Source organism: Arvicola amphibius, chromosome 1 (genome assembly GCF_903992535.2).
Source record: "Arvicola amphibius chromosome 1, mArvAmp1.2, whole genome shotgun sequence".
Taxonomy (NCBI): Eukaryota; Metazoa; Chordata; class Mammalia; order Rodentia; family Cricetidae; genus Arvicola; species Arvicola amphibius.
Window position 1 is genome coordinate 101,961,627 of NC_052047.1, and position 23,042 is coordinate 101,984,668.

The 23,042-nt window shown below is 39.4% G+C and overlaps 1 protein-coding gene across 1 annotated transcript in view; it reads left to right on the forward strand.

Annotated features, from left to right (window-relative positions):
- The first annotated feature begins 223 nt into the window (after positions 1-223).
- Positions 224-23,042, forward strand: part of Adgre3 (adhesion G protein-coupled receptor E3) — a 54,570-nt gene continuing 31,751 nt past the window's right edge. The window contains exons 1-6 of the mRNA XM_038332924.1: positions 224-272; positions 4,936-4,986; positions 5,741-5,863; positions 14,608-14,760; positions 21,324-21,364; positions 21,871-22,006. Of these exons, the coding sequence (XP_038188852.1) occupies positions 224-272; positions 4,936-4,986; positions 5,741-5,863; positions 14,608-14,760; positions 21,324-21,364; positions 21,871-22,006 (553 nt within the window). The remainder of the gene's footprint in view (positions 273-4,935; positions 4,987-5,740; positions 5,864-14,607; positions 14,761-21,323; positions 21,365-21,870; positions 22,007-23,042) is intronic.

Here is a 23,042-nt window from a genome sequence, read left to right on the forward strand (position 1 = left end):
TTCTTGTAGTAAGCATTTGTGCCCCAGTCAATGCTACTCTGGTCATCCTTTACTGGTATTTTCCTCAATATAGGTTGATGTAAAGAGGCAAGAGTCAATGGGTTTGATGTACATTGCTTGCCTTCTAAGTTTTTCTGATCACCAAGAGATTGCTGTTTATAGATTCATCCATTCATTCTAGGAACTCTCACCCAGCCCTGTTGAATAGATTCTCAGGTCTTTGATGGTGGCAACAGGAGATATGGGAATCAGCTGCCTGCCGCATGCCACAGGTAAGTGGGAAAGGATTTTCTCATCTTCTTGTGGCTTTGCTTACTTGTATCATTGTCAATTTCTCCCTCAACAGTGTTATGTGTGTGTGCTATTTAATCTCTGTTCTGCAGTTTTTGGTTTGAGATTCCTCAGGCATTGTACCCAAGAAAATGAAACCCACAGCGAACAAACTTAACCTTTCAGCAAAAGCTGACGTTTTACACAGAAAAGTAAACTGTCAGATAAGCTCACAGATTTAAGTGTAAATATAAATCCATAAAATGTTCATCATAAACATTCAGTGTCCAAAACTGTGCAAAGTACCTGACCTAAAAATGAGATAAAATGATTAATTGTACATCACAGTTTAACAAATAGTTTTGTATTTTGTTTGTATCTCCCTTGTCTACTCAGTTTGGCTCTCTTCCTTCTCTGTAATTGCCCCACTTTTGATTTTTCTGTCTTTTTTTCGTGTCCCATACACTGTATTTTCTTATGATCTCAGAATATTGTTTTGAAATGCATTAAGTTGACAAACCCCGAAGAATATAAAAGCTATTTTCTAGTTACATATATGATAGAAACAAAACTTACTTCATAACTATTCCAAGACATACATTCAACATCCATGATGAAAGTTCATGGGTATTGCTGCACATATGGGACACTAACGTAGATGCTTTTTATTCGCCATTATCACCATCTTGATCTGGGACACCAGGACCGCCCACCCGCACCATTGTTACTGGGGTATTGCCTTCCTTCCTTCCTTCCTTCCTTCCTTCCTTCCTTCCTTCCTTCCTTCCTTCCTTTCCTTCTTTCTTACTTGCTGATTGACCTTGAAACTGTCAGAAATAACCCCTTCATTTTATTCAAGGCTAGCTGCTCTATAGTGGGTGATAAGCCATCTCCTGCTTCCCAGTGGACACCACACTCTGGGCATTCTCTTGCTCATTTTGGAATCATCATTTTGTCTCCTTCTCTATCAAGTTCTGTGCCCAAACCTCCCCCTGATACCACCCCTTTTCTTTTTTTTCCCTCTCACAGAAGTTTGATACAAATAGCATTTTTTCTTTTTTTTTTATTAAAGATTTCCATCTCTTCCCCCTTCCCTCCCCTCCCTTCCACCCATACCCCCACTCCACCCCTCTCCAAGACAAAGAGCCATCAGGGTTCCCTTCACTATGTTAAGTCCAAGGTCCTCCCAGCTCCCCCTAAGTCCAGGAAGGTGAGCAACCAAACTGACAAGGCTCACAGTGAGCCCGTCCATGCTGTAGAGGTCATGTTCATTGCCGTTGTCCTTGGTTTCTCAGTCCTCCTCCGCCGTCAGCCACATTCAGAGAGTCCGGTTTGGTCCCCTGTTCCTGATTTTTCTGTCTTATAGGAAGGGTCATAACAGACAGGAAGGTGAGTATGAATATTAAAATCATCATTACATGCCCTAAGATGGTGGAGGCATGCTTCACCTTGAAGATGAATATGTATATCCTATTTGCCATGCAGTGCAAATTACCAATCAAAAAATGCCTTGCATTCATGTCCTCAGGTCAATGTAATATAGAAAATTCTTTAATTCAGGTTCCCTTTCCCTATTTGATAACCATGATCAGCCATCGTATCATCCATTGGGTTTTGCTTAATCAGCTAACTCTTGATCTTGGCATGGCTCTTTGTCAATTAAACTATCCATCAATTAATCGGCCCTCTATTTATTTTCATACTTATGTGATTGGCTTGTAGTTTCAATGGACTATTGTCTTGACTGAACATGGGTGGCTACCTCTCATCAGAGGCACCAAGAGTAGTTGTGGGTTCTCTTGTTTACCCAAGGCTTAGCTCCTTCTCTGTGAGCTTGGCTGGAGTGGTATTCTTCTTAGAATAGCTGGAGACATTTTAGAAGCTGTCCTTATCCAGAATTTAGTCTGCTGCAATTGGATGCAATTATAGATTAGATGGCCACAGAGCTTTATGTTCTTCAGAAAGGGAAGTGAATCAGTGGAATTCCACCAGAGTCATTTGGGTCCTGTAGGGCTGGTTTTTTGTTTCCCAGAGCACTCTACTTCCTCTTATCTGGCCAGCTTGCTTATCTCATACTTAGCTGCAATCCCTCTTATTTATCTTCTTCAAAGTTTACAACATCACATTCTTAACCATAACTTTCCTTTTAACTCTGACATTTGCTTTCATGAACAGTACAAATGTCTGTTCAAAAACATGTCAGCAAAATCAGATATCTACAAAATATGACTATTCAGTCCCTATATGCTACTGGCCTTTGATTTTCAGGGTCCAACTTGGTAGGATTTAGGGAGGGAGGAGAAATGGGGTTTGAGAGAGACACAGAAAGAGCAGCCTTTAGCAAAGGGTTTGTTAAGGATCCAGATGAGTGGAAATGTGAAATAGGGGTTTCACTTACTTCACAGAATACAGAATTAATGAATGTAAGGTATCCAATGTGAGCGTGGGGGGAAGAAAATGTTGTGCCCAGGGGAATAGATCCAGGATCAGGACACTTCAGTTAGATTTAGAGGCTTAGTTTTTGCTTGTGTGGGTGAAGGAAAGGTCCTGAGTACACTCCTGTATAAGGGGCATATGGAATAGCTCAGGCTTATTTAGTGCACAATGAAATGTTTCTGTCTTTAGTCATTCTCTACTTGGGGGTCTGCTATCTGGAAAAGTCTGGTCCCAGGAAGGAGGAGACTTAGCTCTTATGACGTCTGTGAAATGGTGTGTGAGGCTTTTGTATCAGTTAGAAAGTATAAGGTCCAACGCACGTAGTCTATGCTTTTCAATTTTTCATTTATCTCCCTGAGAACAGCAACACCACTGCAAGTTACATGTGTCCTGTCTACACTATCCCCATCCACCATATGCATCACATGAGCATAAGGAATATGTTCAGTGTGAGTGAAGATGTACCACATTTCTGAAACAAACTAGAATAAAGACTCAATACATACAAAATGTGGAGCATTTTAAATTATCTGTATACCACTCTGTTTTTCTAATTTTACACATGGTAGAACGCTAACATCTCAGTGCTCTTGGATGATGTAAAATATAGCATTGAAATCAACTTCACCTTCTTGTGCTCTTTTCATGACACACATCTGGAACATTTGAATCAGAGCCCATGTGGATGCTCATAGAATACTTCCACAACATTAGATCACTAACATTCCTTATAGAGATAGGTTTGATGTGGCTTATTTGTTACCTGTTTTCCAAGATGCAAATGAACAGTAGTGGATGCTGCACTGGGAAAGAAACTTTGGCAGCACACTTGTCCCTCAGTTGACTATGTGCCTATAAGTAAGACCTCACACATGCTCCTGGAAATAATTTCAATTAAACTAACTGGATAACCAAGGTAGACTTAGGTAGTCATTTCTTTGGATTTTTATTAGATTCTTGTCCTAGTTTGCTTTCTGATGCTGACATAAAAATAAACAACTTGGGGAAGAAAGGATTTATGTTAGCTTACAATTGCAAGTCTTATAAAGAAGGCAAGAACACAAATAATGAAATGATGAAGAGATTAAAGAGGAGCGTTGCTTATTGCCTTTTTCCCATGGCTTAGTCAGCTGGCTTTCTTATACAGCCCTGGACCACCCTCTCAGAGGTGACAGTGCCCACAGTGTTCTGGGCCTTTCCACATCAAGAAAATACTAATAGAGAAAATACTGATAGAGACAGAGACCCACCTTGGAGTACTGGACTGAGCTCCCAAAGCCCAGATGAAGAGCAGAAGGAGGGAGAACATGAGCAAGGAAGTCAGGACCGCGAGGGGTGCGACCACCCACAGAGATGGTGGGACTGATCTAATGGGAGCTCACCAAGGCCAGTTGGACTGGGTCTGAATGAGAAAGTGATCAAACTGGACTCTCTGAATGTGGCTGACAATGAGGGCTGACTGAGAAGCCAATGATAATGACACTGGATTTTGATTCTACTGCATGTACTGGCTTTTTGGGAGCCTAGTCTGTTTGGATGCACACCTTCCTAGGATGGAGGGGGGTCTTGGACTTCCCACAAGGCAGAGCACCCTGACTTCTCTTAGGAATGGAGAGAGAGGGGGAGGGGGAGGGGAAGTGGGAGGGAAATGGGAGGATGGAAGGAGGTGGAAATTTTAAATAAATAAAATTTATTTAATTTTTTTTTTTTTTTTGCTTTTGTCTACAGATGGAATAGTACTTCAGTAAAGATCCCCTCTTCCAAGCTATGTCAGGTTTGCATTGAGTCGACAAAAATCAGATGGTATACTTCTCTTTCTGAGAATAATAAAAACAGACTCAAACAGAAAAGTCACCAAACATATGAATTCTTTTCGCATTGTGTTTTTCTTCATACGGCGATTAGATTTAGATTCATACAAAATGTGGGTTTAGAGGCTTGTGCTGGAAAGAGAGACCCCATAATCATAGAACAAAGATTGTATGATATCTGTGTGCAAGTCTTGAAGGAACATCTGAGTCCACTGGTGGGTTTACAGCTACATCAGGATGTACTTTTCTCCTTCAGCATTTTCATGCTCATCACAATTCACTGTGACTACTCTAGTGAACTGATGTGCCTAAGTATAAGAGTCTTCTCTATGGGACTAGCAGAGCCCATAACACTCTCAAGCAGAGCCAGAGCCCCAAAGGGACCCAATCAGATTATTTCCTGTTCTTTCTTTTTCAGCTCTTGGTATCCTGCTGGTCTGGTCAGTCTTACAACTGCAGAATATTTCAGGTGAATCTATTCATGGATAAAGCCTGGGGAAAAGATAAGGGGGTATGGAATCTTATTTCCTGGAAGTGAATGGGTCACTGTTAAGTGTGAAATATTTTATGATTTTATTTTAAACACCATTGCCATATTTCTAATATCTCCATCTTCACCATTTTGTTTCCATCACTTAGTTAAACAATTATACATGTAATTGCATTTGATGTTCATGACATCACTATGATAAGTTTCCATAATTATGAAGAAGATGAAATCCACACATGATAATTAGTTCTCTAGAGGAGGACCTGACTCAAAGTTACAGAACTGAAAGATGCTAGTCTACAATTTTTACCTAAAGTTTTTCATTGCTGGCATTGTGAAACATGTTTTGAACTCAGGTCATCATACTTACACATAAATATTACTTGAAATCCTATTTAAATCAGCAACTGAGGCCCCTCTACACCTCTTGAAGACAAGTGTTTTGTAGACTCCTTCCTGTCAGTCACTGATATAAGGAGCTACTCCTAATGGGAAGGCATTACCAGCTTGTCCTCTGCTGGTCAATGAAGACATGATGACCAAAGAAAGCTCCCAGGAAAGGAAACATAAGTTCTCCTTATTGAAATGTGACAGTTTGGAAAATAGAAATCTATGTAAGAATATGGATATGGGAAGGCATTGTGAGCATTTATATTAATAAGTGGAATGGATACAAAAGAGATCTCCCTAAGGACATGAGGCAATTCATAAATGTACTCTGTGTTCCCTGCAGCATCCTGCCCTCAATGCAATGAAAATGCCGCTTGCTACAACAGCTCCCACTGTATTTGCAAAGATGGATTCTGGTCAGAACCTGATAACAGAAAGATAATTGAGCCCCATGTGAGATGTGAAGGTAAAGAAGCCTGTCTTCATTTGCTTTCTATTGTTGTGATTGACACTTTAAGTTACCTGGGGAAGAAATGGCTTCTTTCAGCCTACACTTTTAGGTAACATTCTGATACAGAGGCTAGTCAGGACAGGAACTCAAGGCAAGAAACTGGACATAGATATTAAAGCAGAAACCATGGAGTAGTGCTGCTTACTGTATTGTTCTTCATGGCTTACTCAATATAGTGATTTGAATGAGTACTGTCTCCATAGGCTCATATATTTACCTGCTTGGTTCCCCATTGGTGGAACAGTTTGAGAAGGATTAGGAGGTGTGGCTTGTTGAAGGAGGTATGACACTAGGGTCAGGCTTTGGGGTTTTAAAGCTCATGATACTCCCAGTTAGTCCTCTCTGTGCCTCCTGCCTGTAGATAAATGAGCTGTAATCTCCCAGCTCCTGTTCTGGCACCATGTGTGCTAATATGCTGCCATGCTCCATGTCATAATAAGTCCCCAATCAATTGCTTTCTTTTTTAAGTTGCCTTTGTAATAATTTCTTTTCACACCAATAGAAAAATCTATGGAAGCATTTTTTTTTTGCAATTGAGGTACCTCTTTCAAAAAAAACCCTTTGTTTTTCCACATTGATAAAAACCTAAAGAACATAAAATTTTAGTTTAATAGTTATTTTTTTTTCTTTTTTTTTTTGGTTTTTCGAGACAGGGTTTCTCTGCAGCTTTTTTAGAGCCTGTCCTGGAACTAGCTCTTGTAGACCAGGCTGGCCTCGAACTCACAGAGATCCGCCTGCCTCTGCCTCCCGAGTGCTGGGATTAAAGGCGTGCGCCACCACCGCCCGGCTAGTTTAATAGTTATTGAAAATTCTTATGCTCTTTGATCAAACATTGATATGTCATGTAGATTTCAGAGATATTTGGAAGAGTTATTGACAAAAGAAAGGTATTAAAAAAGTATACTCACATTATACTCTTTGGACACACAGGACTCATGTGGCTTTTTGGATAAAAGAATCTTTGGTCTGTAGTCGTCTTTATTAGTTTCATTTTTCTTATCTTAGCTCTATATACCAGATTATAGTCCATCACTGTAGGAAATAAAGGGGAAGAAATATTAAACAGCTATTCACAACCACAGTCATGAACAGAGGCAGAGGGAATGGGTACATGCCCCATATGAAGCAGCTATCTCCTTTTCTTTCAGTCTTGCACCCAGATCAAGAAAGAGTTCTGTTCACATACAGGGTAGGAAGTCTTACAACCTCAGTTAACTCAATAGAAGGCATCCCTTACAAGCATGCCCACAGGCCAACCGAATCCACAATACAATATTTCTCTCATTAAGACGCCCTTCCCAGGCTGTTCTATTACCTTCTGTCATATTGACAAAACTCATAGTCACAACTCTGGTTCTAAATGCATCAGTTCGACAATTAAAACTGATCATTATACAGTCCCTCTCTTAAAGACAACTCTGACCTGCCAGCAATGAAAATGGACATGAAGAAGGACTGGTCATGTTTTATGGGAAGAAATCACAATCCTGGGGAAATCTGCTGTGATTCTTAGGTTCTTATATCCAGGAACAGTGAATTGGAGCAGCAACATATGGACAATGTGAGAAAGAGAGTTAGTTTATAAAGAGAAAAAGTCCATAGTGCTCCTAAAGGTATAAGTAGACTTGTAAACTTAGCAAAGACAGAAGTTCACACTTCTTTTTCTAAGCATCAGTTCTGGTCGTTTGTAGGTCATTTATACAATATATACTTTCTCGGTGAATTCCTTAAGCTTTTCTTGGCTACCACACTATTTTTTCTTAAGTATATCCCTGCTAGAAAAAGAATTCTTTGATATATAATGTATTCTTCGAGATATAAATATTGATGCCTCTCTCTTCTACCTATCTCTTGAGAAAGTATGAGTGTTGTGTCAGGAAGGAGTAGTCTCTTTCAATCTCACCCTTACCAATTTCTAATAATGAGCTCACTTATTCTAATTTTATTCTTCTATTAGGTATATTTTGTTAATGGGATAAACACAATGACTAAAAGTAACTTATATAAGAAATAGTTTGCTTCAGTTTATGGTTCCAGGAAAGGAGTCTACAATAATGCAAATAGACATCAGGACTCTGCATAAACAGACAACATGACTGCTTCATTTTATTGTTGAGAGGGAAGTTTTATTATAGATATGAGAAAATAGCCAGAGACATCTGGAATATTTGAGATCAGGAAGAGAATGTAGACTTAACATGGCCAGCAGACTCAACATAGCAAGGGCTATGTCCTGGAGAGGGGAGAATAACAGTAGAAGGAGAATCAAGAAAACATGGTGAGAGAAGTCAGAGCAAAACACAGAGAGAGGCAGGGCTGTAAGGAGAATGAGTAGCTGTTGGGGTAACCCACAAACTGGAGGGCACTTAGGGTAATGGAGATGAGAAGGACGCTGGCATGAACTTTGAAATGTGTAACAGGTTTTTGTGATACTTAGGGAGCCTAGAGGACAGCATGTGTTTTGATATGATAATAAGAACTACAAGTAGCCATCATATATACATCCCTTTTGCCAGAGGTAAGATAAATGGCAACAAGTTCACAAGTTCCTGAAGAATGCTAGCTTTTATCTAATTGCCAGAAGTCCTCCTATAATCATGGTTGTAATCACTAGATTTCCTTTTGGAGTTTGGGAGACTGGAGTTTCCTTTGGACCTAACAGTATCTTAGCATATCCTGAAGATTCACATCTCACCCACAAATAGGAAAAAGCAAATGAACAAGAAGTAGGGCAAGGCAAATCTTCAGAGACCTTTCTCAGTGGTGCACTACTTCCAGCAAAGCTGTACATTATACATTTAATATAACTTATAGGATCAGTATTAACAATAGGGGATAAATTGTTCAAAATCCTTAGCCTATGGGGAACAGTATTTTACTTAAACTGTTATATTTGTTACCTTGGCTACCATAGGTTCATAGCTATTTCATGTGAAAAAATGCATTTAGACCAACTTTAAATATCTCCCTAGTCTCTCACAGTCTTGACAGTATTCAAAACCAAAGTTAAAATTCTACTCTGAGACTCAAGTGTCTCTTGACTCAAGTGTTGTCCTTGTAAAAGGAAAACACAAATTATATGCTTCATGCATATGATGGCACAAAGCATACATTACCTTCCCCAAGGGGGTAATGGGGGCTTAATGAGGAAAGATCACACCAAAGCTAATGAAACACAATGAGGTAAGCCTCAAATGCTGCAGCTCCATGCCTGGTATCTGGGCCATTAGTTACTAAGGACTTAGATGATTCTTCTCCTCTGGGTTTGTTGCCTGAACATAAATCTCTCTCTTTCTTAAGCTGTTTTCACTCCTTGTGTGAAGCTCTTCTTGGTAGGTATCTCATAGCTCTGCTTACTCCAACACCTTGAGACCTCCACCACAATACAGGTTTCACCTTTACAAATGCACACAGTAGGCTTCCAAAGCCTTCTCTCATAAATGAAAGTCCTGACACACTTTGCCTGTCCCCAAGAGATTCCTGAAACCACAGAAAAAGAGTGCAAAACACCCTCATTCTTGCACTATTCATGACTCCAAAGTTGCTACCTTCATGGCAACAATGCCAAGTTTGGCTGCCAGCTTAGGATAGACCTCTTCCTCCATGGATCACAGTTGCAATTTAGTTGATATGCTTTCTAGGAGAAGAAGCTCCTTGGGCCTTTTTTTCCCCTCATTTTGGTAGCTGGTTGTACTCTTGTCCTCAGGACTCCTTTCCATTGCTCCAGTGTAGAGCAAGAGGTCTAACCTGGATGCTCTTAAGCATCAATATTCACAGTTTCTTTTCTGGTGTACATTGGGAGTGTCAATAATGCAGGAAGTGATAAGGACATTAGAGTCTTGAGGCACAGAAGACCTCTGCAGGAAATAAGTTGTCTATTAGTCTCTGGGTTAAAGGGGTTTTATTTTATTTTCTAGGGTTCTTATCTTTAGATGGAGCGGCGGGGCTGCGTCCCGCCACCCGGCTAGCTTTACACCCAAAATAATTACACGGAAACTGTATTTATTTAAACACTGCTTGGCCCATTAGTTTCAGCCTCTTATTGGCTAATTTTCACATCTTGACTAACCCATATTTAGTAATTTATGTAGCACCACGAGGTGGTGGCTTACTGGGAGAGATCTTAACCTGCATCTGACTCAGAGAGGAGAGGCATGTTTCTTTATTAACCAATGAAAGTAACACATAGACAGATGACCTTCCTCCATCATTTCCCCTTTTTCTGTTTAAACAAAAAGAAGGCATTAACTTTAACATAGCAAAATTACATATAACAAAACAGTTATCAAGCAAGAATTACAGTTACAATATTTATATCTATTTTATCTTTTATTATAACTAAGGGTTCTATAACTACAACTAACCATTCTTCAACTCCATCAAAGACTCCAGAAGGATATAATATTGCCTAAGTAAACAAGAAATAAGCAACTTTTAAAACTCTAGAAATGACAGAGACATCTCACTGCCTGGACAGTCACCCAAAGTTCATCTGTACCATTGGGGTATCCATCTTTGGCCTACAGGGCCATAGTATCCAGTAGACATTTCCATGAAGCAGGAAAATTCAAAGGCAGTTCAGTCAGTATCTGCTGTGTCCTGCAGAATGTCTCACAGACTCTTTCATGAATCAGAAACCCCAAAAGATCATCTCACCTTTAGGCAAGTTCAGGAGTCCTCTCTCTGTGGGTTCTTTGTGTCCAGTTTATGCAACAGTCCAGACAAGAGCAGTTTCTTGCCCAAATGGCTAACCAACTCCACAAGGAGCCTCTTTGATGCCCATCCTCCTCTTGAAGTAGCTGGTACTGCCAGGAGCAGACGTGTCTCATTGTCATGAAAAGCTCTAAATTATTAAAACATTTAAAATGCCATATTTTGTAGTCTTAGAAAGATATGAAGAATGCCTATCTGAAATATATCTATGCACATCTAGAAAATCTAACTAACATGACTACAAGCTTGACTATTATTGATGATTATCCATTTACAACCTATATACATTACATTTTTAAATGAACTACACAATCACAATACCTTAATATCAGAAATAGATATACATATAACAAAATTGACCTTGAATTTCTATCAATAAGGCAAAATTTATATTAATGCAAATTATTCATATCCCCCTTTAAATGTAAAAGAACATTTATAAACAATATTTGGGAATATGTGCGCAGTTTTTTCTCTCCAAACTGCTTCCTGCTGAATGGGGGTGCTGTTAATCAGATCTTTCAAGGTGTAACCTGTGTGCCAGGTTTATCTCAGTCTGCAGTTGAGTGAAGTAATTTTTTGAGGGTGTTCACAGCAACCTTTTAGGAGGGCATGGTCTATCATACCATATTGGGATAGAAGCAATCCACAGGGTCTCATCCTCTGTGAAAACAAAAGAAGAACCTCCTTTCCAAAGCATCATGTTTTTAGATCCAAATTCTGAAGTCATACCTTTATGATATCCATTCTGGTCTAGCCTGGCAGCCCATGTAATGAAATGTCTCTCTGTACTTAGCTCCTTTACAGTCAAAAAATTCAAAGAAAACACAAAAATATAAAGAATCCAGAGTCTCTGTGAATTTTTCATTTTTATGTGGCTTATTTTTACTCTATCATTTTACTTTATTCTGTCTCTTTAAAGACTTTATCCTTTTTTAAGGCATTAACTTTATTCTCTATATTCTTTTTCTTCTCTCTCCCAAGCCTACGTACATTCATCCAACATTGTGTCCCATTTATTGGTCTTTTATGTCTGAATCTGTCCTATTGTGAATGTGTAATTCTTTACTATCCAGGAGCATTTCTTAAAATGCCAAGCACTTCTTTAAAACTTAAGTTGTGCCATGTAGAGGTAATATGGTACCGCCTGTATCCTGCCCAGTCTAAACCTTAACTGAGCTGTTATTATGGTAATTACCATAGTTCCTGCCTGAGACCAGCACAGTTTAGCCTGGCGGAGCCTCTCTGCTTGTGCCTCTGAGTCATGCGCATGGCACAGCTAACATGGCAGAGCTGCTTGGGCCTCTGAGCCATAGCAAGCAATGACCCCCTTTTAGGCACACAGTGAGTCTAGTTGCCATCAAACAAATCATAGCACTTTACTCCAAATGCTCCATTCAAAGACTCTGTCTCCTGCAGGGGCCACACAGAGATCATGATGGCGGCACAGCCCCAGAAACTGGTATTTCAAAACCGCCACTTTTTAGACCTGATCCCACGGCCAACCCAGACAGGAAGAGCTGAGCCACAGGCATGGTCTCAGCTACTTTGTTCCCGACCCCGAGTGGACCCAGAAATGCTCCATAGCCAGAGTTTCCACTGGTGGCAGGGCCCAGGAAGCCGTGTTTTGAAATGACTTAGCTTTTTTTCTGCCGCTATTGCTGAAACAGGAAATCTGTGTTAAACTCTCTCTCCCTTTTTTTAAAGCCCTCTCAGGTTTTTAAGTGGATTTAGTCACCACCATGTTGCGTGCCAATCTGTTGATGGAGCAGTGGGGCTGCGTCCAGCCACCCGGCTAGCTTTACACCCAAAATAATTACACAGAAACTGTATTCATTTAAACATTGCTTGGCCCATTAGTTTCAGCCTCTTATTGGCTAATTGTCACATCTTGACTAACCCATATTTAGTAACTTATGTAGCACCAAGAGGTGGTGGCTTACCAGGAAAGATCTTAACCTGAGAGGAGAGGCATGGCAACTGTCTGAGGCGTCTGCCTGACTCTGCTTTCTTTCTCCCACAATTCTGTTCTGTCTACTCCGCCTACCTAATTTTCTGTCCTATTGAAGGGCCAAGGCAGTTTCTTTATTAACCAATGAAAGTAACATATAAACAGATGACCCTCCTCCATCACTTATCTCTCCATAATATACACTTTAAGTTTTTTTCTGCCCCACTTTCTGGTTCTCCTTATAGAAGTGAGTGAGATAATAAGTAATAACCAGGTATGGATTCAGCATTGTGTTGCCTTGCAATGTCCTCTCATAAGTAAATTAGTAAATTGTTCAACTCTGTGCCAATTATGAGAACAAGAGCAGAAAACATCCATATTCTTCACTGAAGCATAACACAAATGTCCTTTAACCCAGGTACTAATGGACAACTTATTTCCTTCTGAGGTCTCCTGTATCTCAGGCTTCTAATGTCCTCATCACTCCCTGAATTATTGCATTTTGAGATTCTTCAATAATAGCTAATAAAACTCCATGTACAGAGTCAACTAGGTTTTCCATCTTTCTCAGAAGGAAAGAATGGTCAGGTCAATCACAACAATAACTCCACTTCCTAGTTTCAGCTTCATTTACTGTTTTATATTTTGTATGGGAGTGTTTTTCAGCATGTATTTCTTTGTACCATATTCATATAGTGCCCATGGAAGTTGGAAGAGGGTGATAGATTCACTCCATTGGGACTATAGTTACAGATGTTTCTAAGCTGCAATTTGGAGTCTGGGACTTGTACTTGAGTCTTCTGCAAGAGTCTCCAGTGCTCTTAAACACTGATACATGTCTTTAGCCCCACAACTTTTATCATAGTTTGTTGTTGTTATAAATGACACAACGAAAAGTAACATGTGGAATGAAGTGTTTGTTATGGCTTATAGTTTCAGGCACAAAGTACATAATGGTAGAAATCAACGAGGCAGTCAGAGATCTTATATCACATCTCAGTACACACAAGAATCACAAGGATCTAAGGAGGAAGTGTGACAAGGCTAAAAACACCCAAAGGCAGACGCCAGTGATATTTTTCCTCCAATATTCTTCTTAAAGAATGATATCAACAAAGATGATTATTCAAATATTTGAACCTGTAGGCATCATTTATTATTTAAACCACTACCATTACCTTGTTGCTGAGTTGTATGTTTTAAATCAATTTAACAAACTACTCGAATCAGGATTAAAGAAGCTACTGAATTCTCCCTTTGGAGTTGTGATATTATATTAGAGAAATTGCTGTCACCATTTCCTTGCCCTAGAATATATTTCTCATATTATAATCTATTCCACTACTCATTGTTTATTCTTTCAGTAGTACCTCAACGTCATTCTAAGCATTATATAGGATACTTCCATGTCTAGAAGGTTGCTGCTGCCCACCTCATAGTCCTTCTGGATATTATTATTTGGGGGTGTTACTCCACAAAACACATGCATGTTTTTATTGATATTTATGATAATTATTCCTCACTGTCAACTTGACTGGATTTGTAATAACACCTGTGGGCATGCCTGTGACGATCCTTAGAGTGAGTCTTAAATGAGGAAGGACAATGAGCCATGAATGTGAATGATAGGATGCCATAGACTTAAATTACAGACTAAGTAGAAAAGCAACTAAGGGAAAAGCATCTTCGAACCAGTATTCATTTCTCTCTGCAGCCTGGTTACTTCTGCAATGTACATATTTGTGGCTGTGCCTTTTTGTGGTCAACTGTTTCCCACACTTAATCACAAGTCAAAATAAGACATTCCTTCCTTAAATTGCTATTATTATATTATATTATAGTTTCTGAAGGAGAATTGTGTTGTTTATAAATTAATTCAAGGAGAACTGTCACCTTTATCATATTGACTTATTGTAACAAAGAACAAAGGATATTGGTAAATTTACAAATAAAATCTAGCTGTAGATACTTTAGAGGCAAGAGAAACTGGTACATCATATAAAAATAAAAGCAAATAACTTTTCTTCATTTACAGATATTGATGAGTGTCAGTTGGAGCCACTGGTTTGCAAAGAAGTGTCATACTGTAAAAATAAAATTGGTACTTACATATGCAGCTGTATAGTAAAATATCCTATCTTCAACTGGGTAGCTGGCATTATAAATATTGATAGTCCTGAGTGTTATGGTAAGTCTATACATATATCTTTTGCATTATGCTAAAGAAGGTGGGTGGGTAGAGCTTGTGACAGCTATGCCTCCATTGACTGGAATACGAGAGTTATTTGTGTACTTTCTTCCATCTTTCCTTTGCTGTATATGATCTTTTGCAATGCAATGCCAACTAATCCACGTGATCAAATAACCACTTCCAAATTGAAACATTCCAAATTCTTCTCCAGTACAGGTCTCTTTCCTAGTTCTAAAATTGGATATCTCTGATTTTCTTCAGAACTCCACAGCTTCTTTATCTTGCACTAATACCAACTGCACTTCACATGCCATTCTGTATGCATAGTAAACCCCTTGAGTTCACACTAGTGTTCCCAAACTTTCCTCCATGTGCAACTCCTTAATGGCCAATCAGCGTCTCCAATTCACAATATGTTTAACTGCTCAGGTTACATGGAATATCATGCTTTAAATGATGCTGCACGAAGAGGTAGTGCTTCCTTTTACAGATTGGTGTTAGTGAACAATTTAAAAAGTTTTTATTTAAATTTTTTCATACAATAAATTTTTATGTTTGCCCTCCCCCAAATTTTCTAGGTTCTCCTCTCTTTCCTACTTTCCTAACTGCAGGTCTCCCCCCATTTGTCTTTCCAAAAACAGTAATAAATCAGAACAAAAACTTCTATCATGCCAGTCAGTGGTGGCACATGCCTTTAATCCCAGCCCTCGGGAGGCAGAGGCAGGCAGATCTCTGTGAGTTTGAGGCCAGCCTGGGCTACAAGAGCTAATTCCAGGACAGACTCTAAAGCTATAGAGAAACCCTCCCTTTAAAAAAAAGAAAAGAGAAAAATATATCATGACATAAGCAACATGGAATGAAACAAATCTCTCTTTGTCTCTCTCTGTGTTTCTCTGTCTCTCTCTCTCTTTCACACACACACACAAATTATGTAGTCTGTTTTGTGTTGACAACTATATCTACATATGGGTCTTACACTAGAATGTGATACTCCATTGGAGAAAACAGAAAACTGATTTTCCCTTCCCTAGCAAGTTTCAATTGCATGTAACTTCTTGGTTAGGATTGCGACATTATGTGTATTTCCCCTTCGTAGTGCTGGTATATTTTCTTTAGCAATTGAATTTTGACCACAGTATGAACTAAAATGCATCATCTATAAATAGGAATAGCAACAAAGTTTACTATGCTACCTACTTGCTAAATAGCAAGTTATTCCAGAATTTAGTACAATAAAATAGTAAATATTCCTACTTTTGCACATTTTCTATGATTACAGCTAGATGTGAGCTAACTGAGCTGTCTGCATCTGTTTCTAGTGCTCAGTCAAGATGATTCTCAAAGACACAGTTTCATCTGTCCACTGAACTGAAGCAGGACCTATGACTATACTCACATGGTTACTGACAAGATAGTTTCATGTTTGATTTGTGTTTAATGTTTTTGTGGCTAGGGATGATATTGATAGGTAACCCAGTATTCCAGAAAACTTAAGACTCTCCTCTACCACCACCCCAGTTGAGATTCAAGCATGCTCAACATGCCTAGACTTGTAAGTTATTTTCCCAAGGCTTTCCTTCCAGGCTGGAAATATAGTAAACTAGTAAGCTTGGCTTTTCACTAACATATATTCAGGTGTCTTTATACTCTGCTTAGTTTTGAGCAGTTACTCAAAGGGTCCTTCTGATTGAATTGCTGAACTGACAAACTCTTTATAGTGTGACTTTCACTGTGGAAATGAGCAAACGTCTGTTTGCCCAAGATAGGGTACCAAGGGCAGATGAGAGAAATGACATCACCCACGTAGCTTGGAGAATGGACAAGTTTACTGAAGTTATCCTTTGGGTCAGAGATCACAAAAAGCCAGTTACGGCACTAAAAGCCCCACTCCAGAAAGCTCCGTTCCTAGAGAGATCCTTCAGGAGGCTTAAGCACTAGGGTGTCTGGAGAGTTTCCTCTCCCTGGAAGTTACTACTGCCTATGTAACCCATGCGAGGGGCCTTATAAGTTTTCTAAGTTCCATTGCTTCCTGAGACTGGAGTTGTTTACCTCCTCTAAAATGTAACATTTCATTTCTGAGGAAGTAGCCACAAACTCTCCCCTCCTTCCTCCAGCTCTCATACTATTTCTGCCAGCGCTTCCACAATGTTCTATAGGCACAGAGTGTAGCAACATTGATATTGGTTATCTTCCTTCCTCCATGTCTGACAATTAAATGACTGTGCCGCAGCAAGAAGATTTACTCTGTGGATATTTCTCAGTTACAACTCTCCGTACTATATTTCTACAATAAAGAAGTTTTCCTTAATGACTAGCATTTTAGAGACAATTTGCTAATGTTATAAATTCATTAAACAGAACGAGCACAGTGGTCTCCTTGGGGACTTTGACTCCTGTCACTGGCTCATGGTACCACACGAGTTCTAGCTTATGTAGGAGACAAGCAGTCAGTTATACTCAGAACAGCCATGCCATGATTGCGCCAGTGAGCGTATCTTGCCTAGTTTCGTAGCATAGCATGCAGGCTTCATAGTCAACTAAAACTGTTGGTGATGTTTTCACTGCCACAGTCCCCATTGTACTTTCCACCACTTTGAAAGTTAGTCTACAAGGAAGGGACATCAAATATGGCACAAACTTATTTATCTATGTTCTTCAGCCAAAGATTTTGGTGTATTTATCAATAGGGCTTTGCCACAAAGTCCTGCCATGCAGCCCACAAGTACTGGTAATAGGCTTTATGGTTTGTGGGGCTTTGTGTACCTTTATAGCTAATAATTAATTCATAGGGAGTCAGCCCATCTCAGCCACAAGGATTTTCACTCAGTGTTATGTCCTCTGGGGTGACATTTCCTACTCACAATAGCTCTGTTCTTCCAGATGCTTTACAAACTTGTAAGCTACTCAAGGGTTAGTGATACATTATAAAACTTATTTTAATAATGGTGCACAGGACCTCATATTCCACCACCATTAACTCCAAGTATGCATCAGTTGGTCACTAAAAGGAACCATTAGCAAGAACCAGCACAATATGAAGTGATTTCATCAGTTCTATAAATTATTTTATCAAAAAGACAATGTCAGTGCAGTGGCATGGAAGGAGACATGTTGTCCTCTATTACACACAGAAATCTTCTGAGTCCCTGGTCCTCATCGGTCAACTGCTGAACTGGTGTACATCTTGTGTTGTGAGTGGCAGGCTGCTTCCCACCACCCGGCTAGCTTTACCCGAAATAACTACACGGAAACTGTATTCTTTTAAACACTGCTTGGCCCATTAGTTTCAGCCTCTTATTGGCTAACTCTCACATCTTGACTAACCCATATTTAGTAATCTATGTAGCACCACAAGGTGGTGGCTTACCAGGAGAGATCTTAACCTGTGTCCGACTTAGAGAGGAGAGGGATGGCAACTGCCTGAGGTGTCTGCCTGACTCTGCTTTCTTTCTCCCACAATTTTGTTCTGTCTACTCCACCTACCTAATTTTCTGTCTTATTAAAGGGCCAAGGCAGTTTATTAACCAATGAAAGTAACAAATAGACAGATGACCCTCCTCCAACAGTCTTGACTCAGCTGCCTTGTGATGCTCAGCTCTATTTAGTCAGCTGTGTCTGGTGCTGGCGATGTCAATGACTTCTCAGTTCAACATCCTCTGAACCACAACTTTGGTTCTTATCTGTCCGCTGGCTACCCTGACCTGTCAAACAGCCCCAGGCTGGGGGGAAGAACACCACCACAAATCTATCTTCATCTTTTCTTCCTTGAGCTTTCACTTGGGTTTGTAAGGCATCTAGAACCTTACTAGCACAACAGTTGGCCTTCTGGTAATTTCTTCTGTAGGAACTCTAGCATGACACCAATCCTGCCACAGTTTTCATCCAGTGACACTAACACACCTCTCTGGCTGCTTATCTTTTCTCTTTTTGTCTTTTGGTTACTTTAACAACCTTAGAACCTGATTTATAAGTCACAGTTAATGGGAGGCCTGCTTTTTTTCTGAAGGAAAATGGAGATAAAGGAGGTGGATTGGGAGGAGTATAGGGCTGTGGAAGCTGTGGTTTGGATGTAATATGTGAGAGAAGAAAAATAAAAAAATCACTCACATTCTTTAAAACCTCTTTATCTCATAAATGCTTCAGCTTATGTGGTTCCGCAAAGCCTTTAAAGGTCCTTGTCAGGCCTGCATCACCTGCTAAAAGAGTAAATTAATTGGGCCCGGCGGTGGTGGCGCACGCCTTTAATCCCAGCACTCGGGAGGCAGAGACAGGTGAATCTCTGAGTTCGAGGCCAGCCTGGTCTACAAGAGTTAGTTCCAGGACAGACTCTAGAAACTACAGGGAAACCCTGTCTCGAAAAAAAAAAAATAATTGGACATCAAATGACACCTCTCTAATGCTCAGTTTCCTCAAAAATGTCAGGCTTTCTTTTAGTGTGTTTTAATCAATAGTATTAATGAAATCTTACCTGCTGAGGAACAGATGTCACCCTTCAGCTTTTATATGACAGCATATTAGACACTCTTTTGGACTTTAAGACTATGCATTCTTTGTTTTGAGGGTAGACATGAAGTAGTAATAATAGATTTGTAGCCTTCACAGCACGAAGACTGATCATATCCACAAGTCTGTCCCACAGCCTCATTACCAAGTGTATAAAATGTCTTTTGTATTTTGTTTGTTTAAAAGACTTCCTTAATCCATGTCAGATGATTATCTTTGTTTTTCATGCTCAGCTATTAATAAAAGTGTTGTCTGACTGTTAACTGTGTATTTCTCTTACTTTCTGTTGGAAGTCAGACCTGACACTGTCTTTCCTAACTTTATCTTGCTATCTTCCACTCATTACTTTATTCTTTCCATGAGTCCAAAGTTTTGGATCCCAGGAAGAGTTCTTTACTCTTTAAATTTACATATTTAATTTAGATTCTCTTAATTTTTAATCCAGCCAGGCCTAGGGAATATCCAGCCAATTACCTGCAATTTATATTTCCACTCCTTTTTTTGATTTCTCTGACAAATCATGAGACTGATGCAATACTCTTTATCAGTGTGGTTTTTCTCCTATCTGCAAAGCTCTTTTTGTGAAAAAATCTCAACACAGTTGCATGTCTTTATACACACAACAAAGGCCAAGCAATGGATGCCACAGTTTTCTTATGACCCCTCCAACATATGCTAATTTCAAGGACTGTAATATATTTTCTACTCCATCAGCAGATTGGTGGGCTTTCCTAAAATGGCTTGATGGACTCCAATCATCAATAATGCCTGCCACCACACACCAAGTAGAAGATGTCCACTCTGTGATTCCTCCCACGGGCACTCCACTGTCAATCAGCTTACCCTCAGCTGCATACCCTACCTTCCATCACAGAGAGCATACTACCACTACTACAGCAAAAAGGCACAGCATGCCTCACTATGTAAGGAAAGGTAGCCATATTGGAATTGCCTCTGCAGATATCCATCTTCACAAAAAGGAGACACTGTTACATATCCTACAGTCCAACACAGGCGACACACAACTGTTGCTTTCCATGTCATTTCTGGTTTTGTTGGTGTCATATAACGTGTTCTGGATGATAGGGACAAGTTATCTATTCATCCTGTATAGAATACCTATATATAACACCGATACAGAACAATCAAGGAAATGATTCTGTGCACATCTAACTGACTGAGCCAGTGAGTTTACTAGAGTTACTTACAAGAGTGTTGTCAAGTGGTACTCATTGGAGCTATATCAAAACTCCACACAGCAGGGATTATAACTCACTACAGACATGGAGCTCCCTTAACACATTTTTAAGGCAGTTCATTTGATCTAATCGGAGAATATTCTTCCCTCAGCAAGTGGTACTGCTTATATAACCATGGGGATGGAGGCTTGGGATCTTCTAAGTTTCATAAACTTCTTGAGGCTTTTAAATTTTGTTTACTTACTCAGTTTTAATGGGCCTTCTCCAGAACAGAGTGTTTCAATTCAGAAGGGATAGCTGCAGAACAAAAGTACTCTTCCCCTTCTAAAGTCCTAACATAGTAAAAACTCATCTAAGGCCAGACATAAAAATACATCACAATAGTAACAAGGGCTTGGGGATAATAAATGGTTTGGTTAAAGGTAGGAAGTTATATGAAAGGAGAACAGCATGGAATATAAGCAAAGACGATTTACATATATGTTATGAAAGAAAAGACAAAAATTCAACTGTAGAGTACATTTTCAACTTCTTTTGAATTGTTTTATTTAGTTTTGAGAATTTATTTCAAAAATACATTTTTTGAGAATTTATTTTGAGAATACATTTTATCATGTTCTTTCCCCTACTACAACTTCTCTTAGATCCTCTCCTCTCCTTACCCATGCAACTATATGCTCTCTCATACTTGAAAAAATACCAAAGCCAAATGAATAAACTGTAACAAAAACAACAATAAGAACACAGATGGGCTGCAGAGCTACCATAAAAATCACCAACTTGATGATGATTGGGAAATAAATGTGAACAAGATGTGGTGTTCCCCATATCTGATTTAAATGTGATTTATTTTTTCAGTGAAAAAACCAAAGAACATAGAAAACCCACCAGATGTATGGGTGAGTGAAGCAATGTCTGAGTGTGGAAATGATCTAGTCTGCTTTGCTTTGTCTTTCTCTTGTTTAAGCCTACCACTCACTCACTATGAGTTTTATTATAAACTGCTTCTCATCCACAGTCTACCTTGGTCTCTGTCCCAGGTAAAAGTTGGAAATACATACATAGTAAATTTTGCTGTTGTGATCTGGGGAGGAGTCATACCTGCAACCAATTCATTAACAACATGTAAATGTGAAATGCCTCACCCTTCTAACATGTCCAAGACAACCTTCCACCACTGAGGTTTAGCTGCAGCAGGATGCCCATGGAAATGAAAAATGTTTGCAGTAGATTTACAGCACTTCAGCTTGCAGTCAAGGACTGGCATCAAGTGTCAAAAATGTATCACTCCTCCCACAGCACAGTAGTGAATGTGGTTGGGCTTTGGCACCAGTCAGCAAAACTTAAATTCCTTCTTCCTTAAGTTCTGATAAGAATCAATATAATTGGCTATATTTCTTGAAAGGGAGAACTGATTGGACGTGAATCTAAAAAGAACATTGCAAAAGCGGCTACCGAAGTACTTCATCAAGTGGAACTCCAAGTACTGAATGAAAATGCAGCTGCACCAACAAAGGGTGAAAATTCTAAATTTGGTATAGGTAAGAAGATCAAGTTGACTTATTACAGCACCATAAAGAGAATTGGGTTCTGGTATACTCATTGGCTATGAAGAGTAAAATCTGGTATTTCCCAGAAATGAATACTTAATATGTGAACCAACTACATGAATAGCACTCTCCACACACATGGGAAGTTTAAGGATGAATTAATCATGTTTCAACATTATGAGAGAATACCTGAGCAAATCCACTTCAAGTATGAAAGATTTACCTGACAGGGAGTGGGTGTGGTTGGGTCCTAGTTTTCAATTTGGCTTTGTTGACAAAGCCAACATGACATGGGTCCATGTGCAGTGAGACAGAATGTCATGGCTCTACCATGTGCTGAGCAGAAGACAGAAAAAACAAGGGACAAGATACTCTTTTCTAATTTTAATTTTTTTATTTTTCATTTTTGTTCTTTTTTTCAAGACAAAGTTTCTCTGTGTAACAGCTGCAGCTGTCCTGGAACTAGCTTTTATAGACCAGGCTGGCCTTAAACTCACAGAGATCTGCCTGCCCCTGTTTCCCAAGTGCTAGGATTAAAGGCATGGGCCACCACCACCCAGCAAGATGTTCTTTTAAAATGCAAATTCACAGTGGCTTATCTCCTCCAACTTACCCACTAGTTTCTAGAATCTTATAAAAATACTATTAATCTGTGAATACAGCTATAAAAAAACTAATGAGGCCTCAAAAAGAATCCCCAAAGTCCTGAGTAATGAGGCCCATACCATAGTGTAGAATGTTTGCATAACCCCTATCTATGCAAAGGGTGCATAGTGCATGCTTTTTTGGAAAATGCCCAGAAGGGGAAAGATGTCCAATCCTTTTTGCAATCTGGCTTCTTACATATGCTGGTATTGATGTAGCTCTCTCCAGCCCATATTCTCCTGTCACATAAATCAACTGATTAACTTAGCTCTCAAGATCCAATCAATCACCTTTCAATAACCATCAACTAATGACAAAGTCTTCATCATGTGGAATTTATCAGGAGACATTTTACAAAGGATTAATAATTAGCAAATAAATC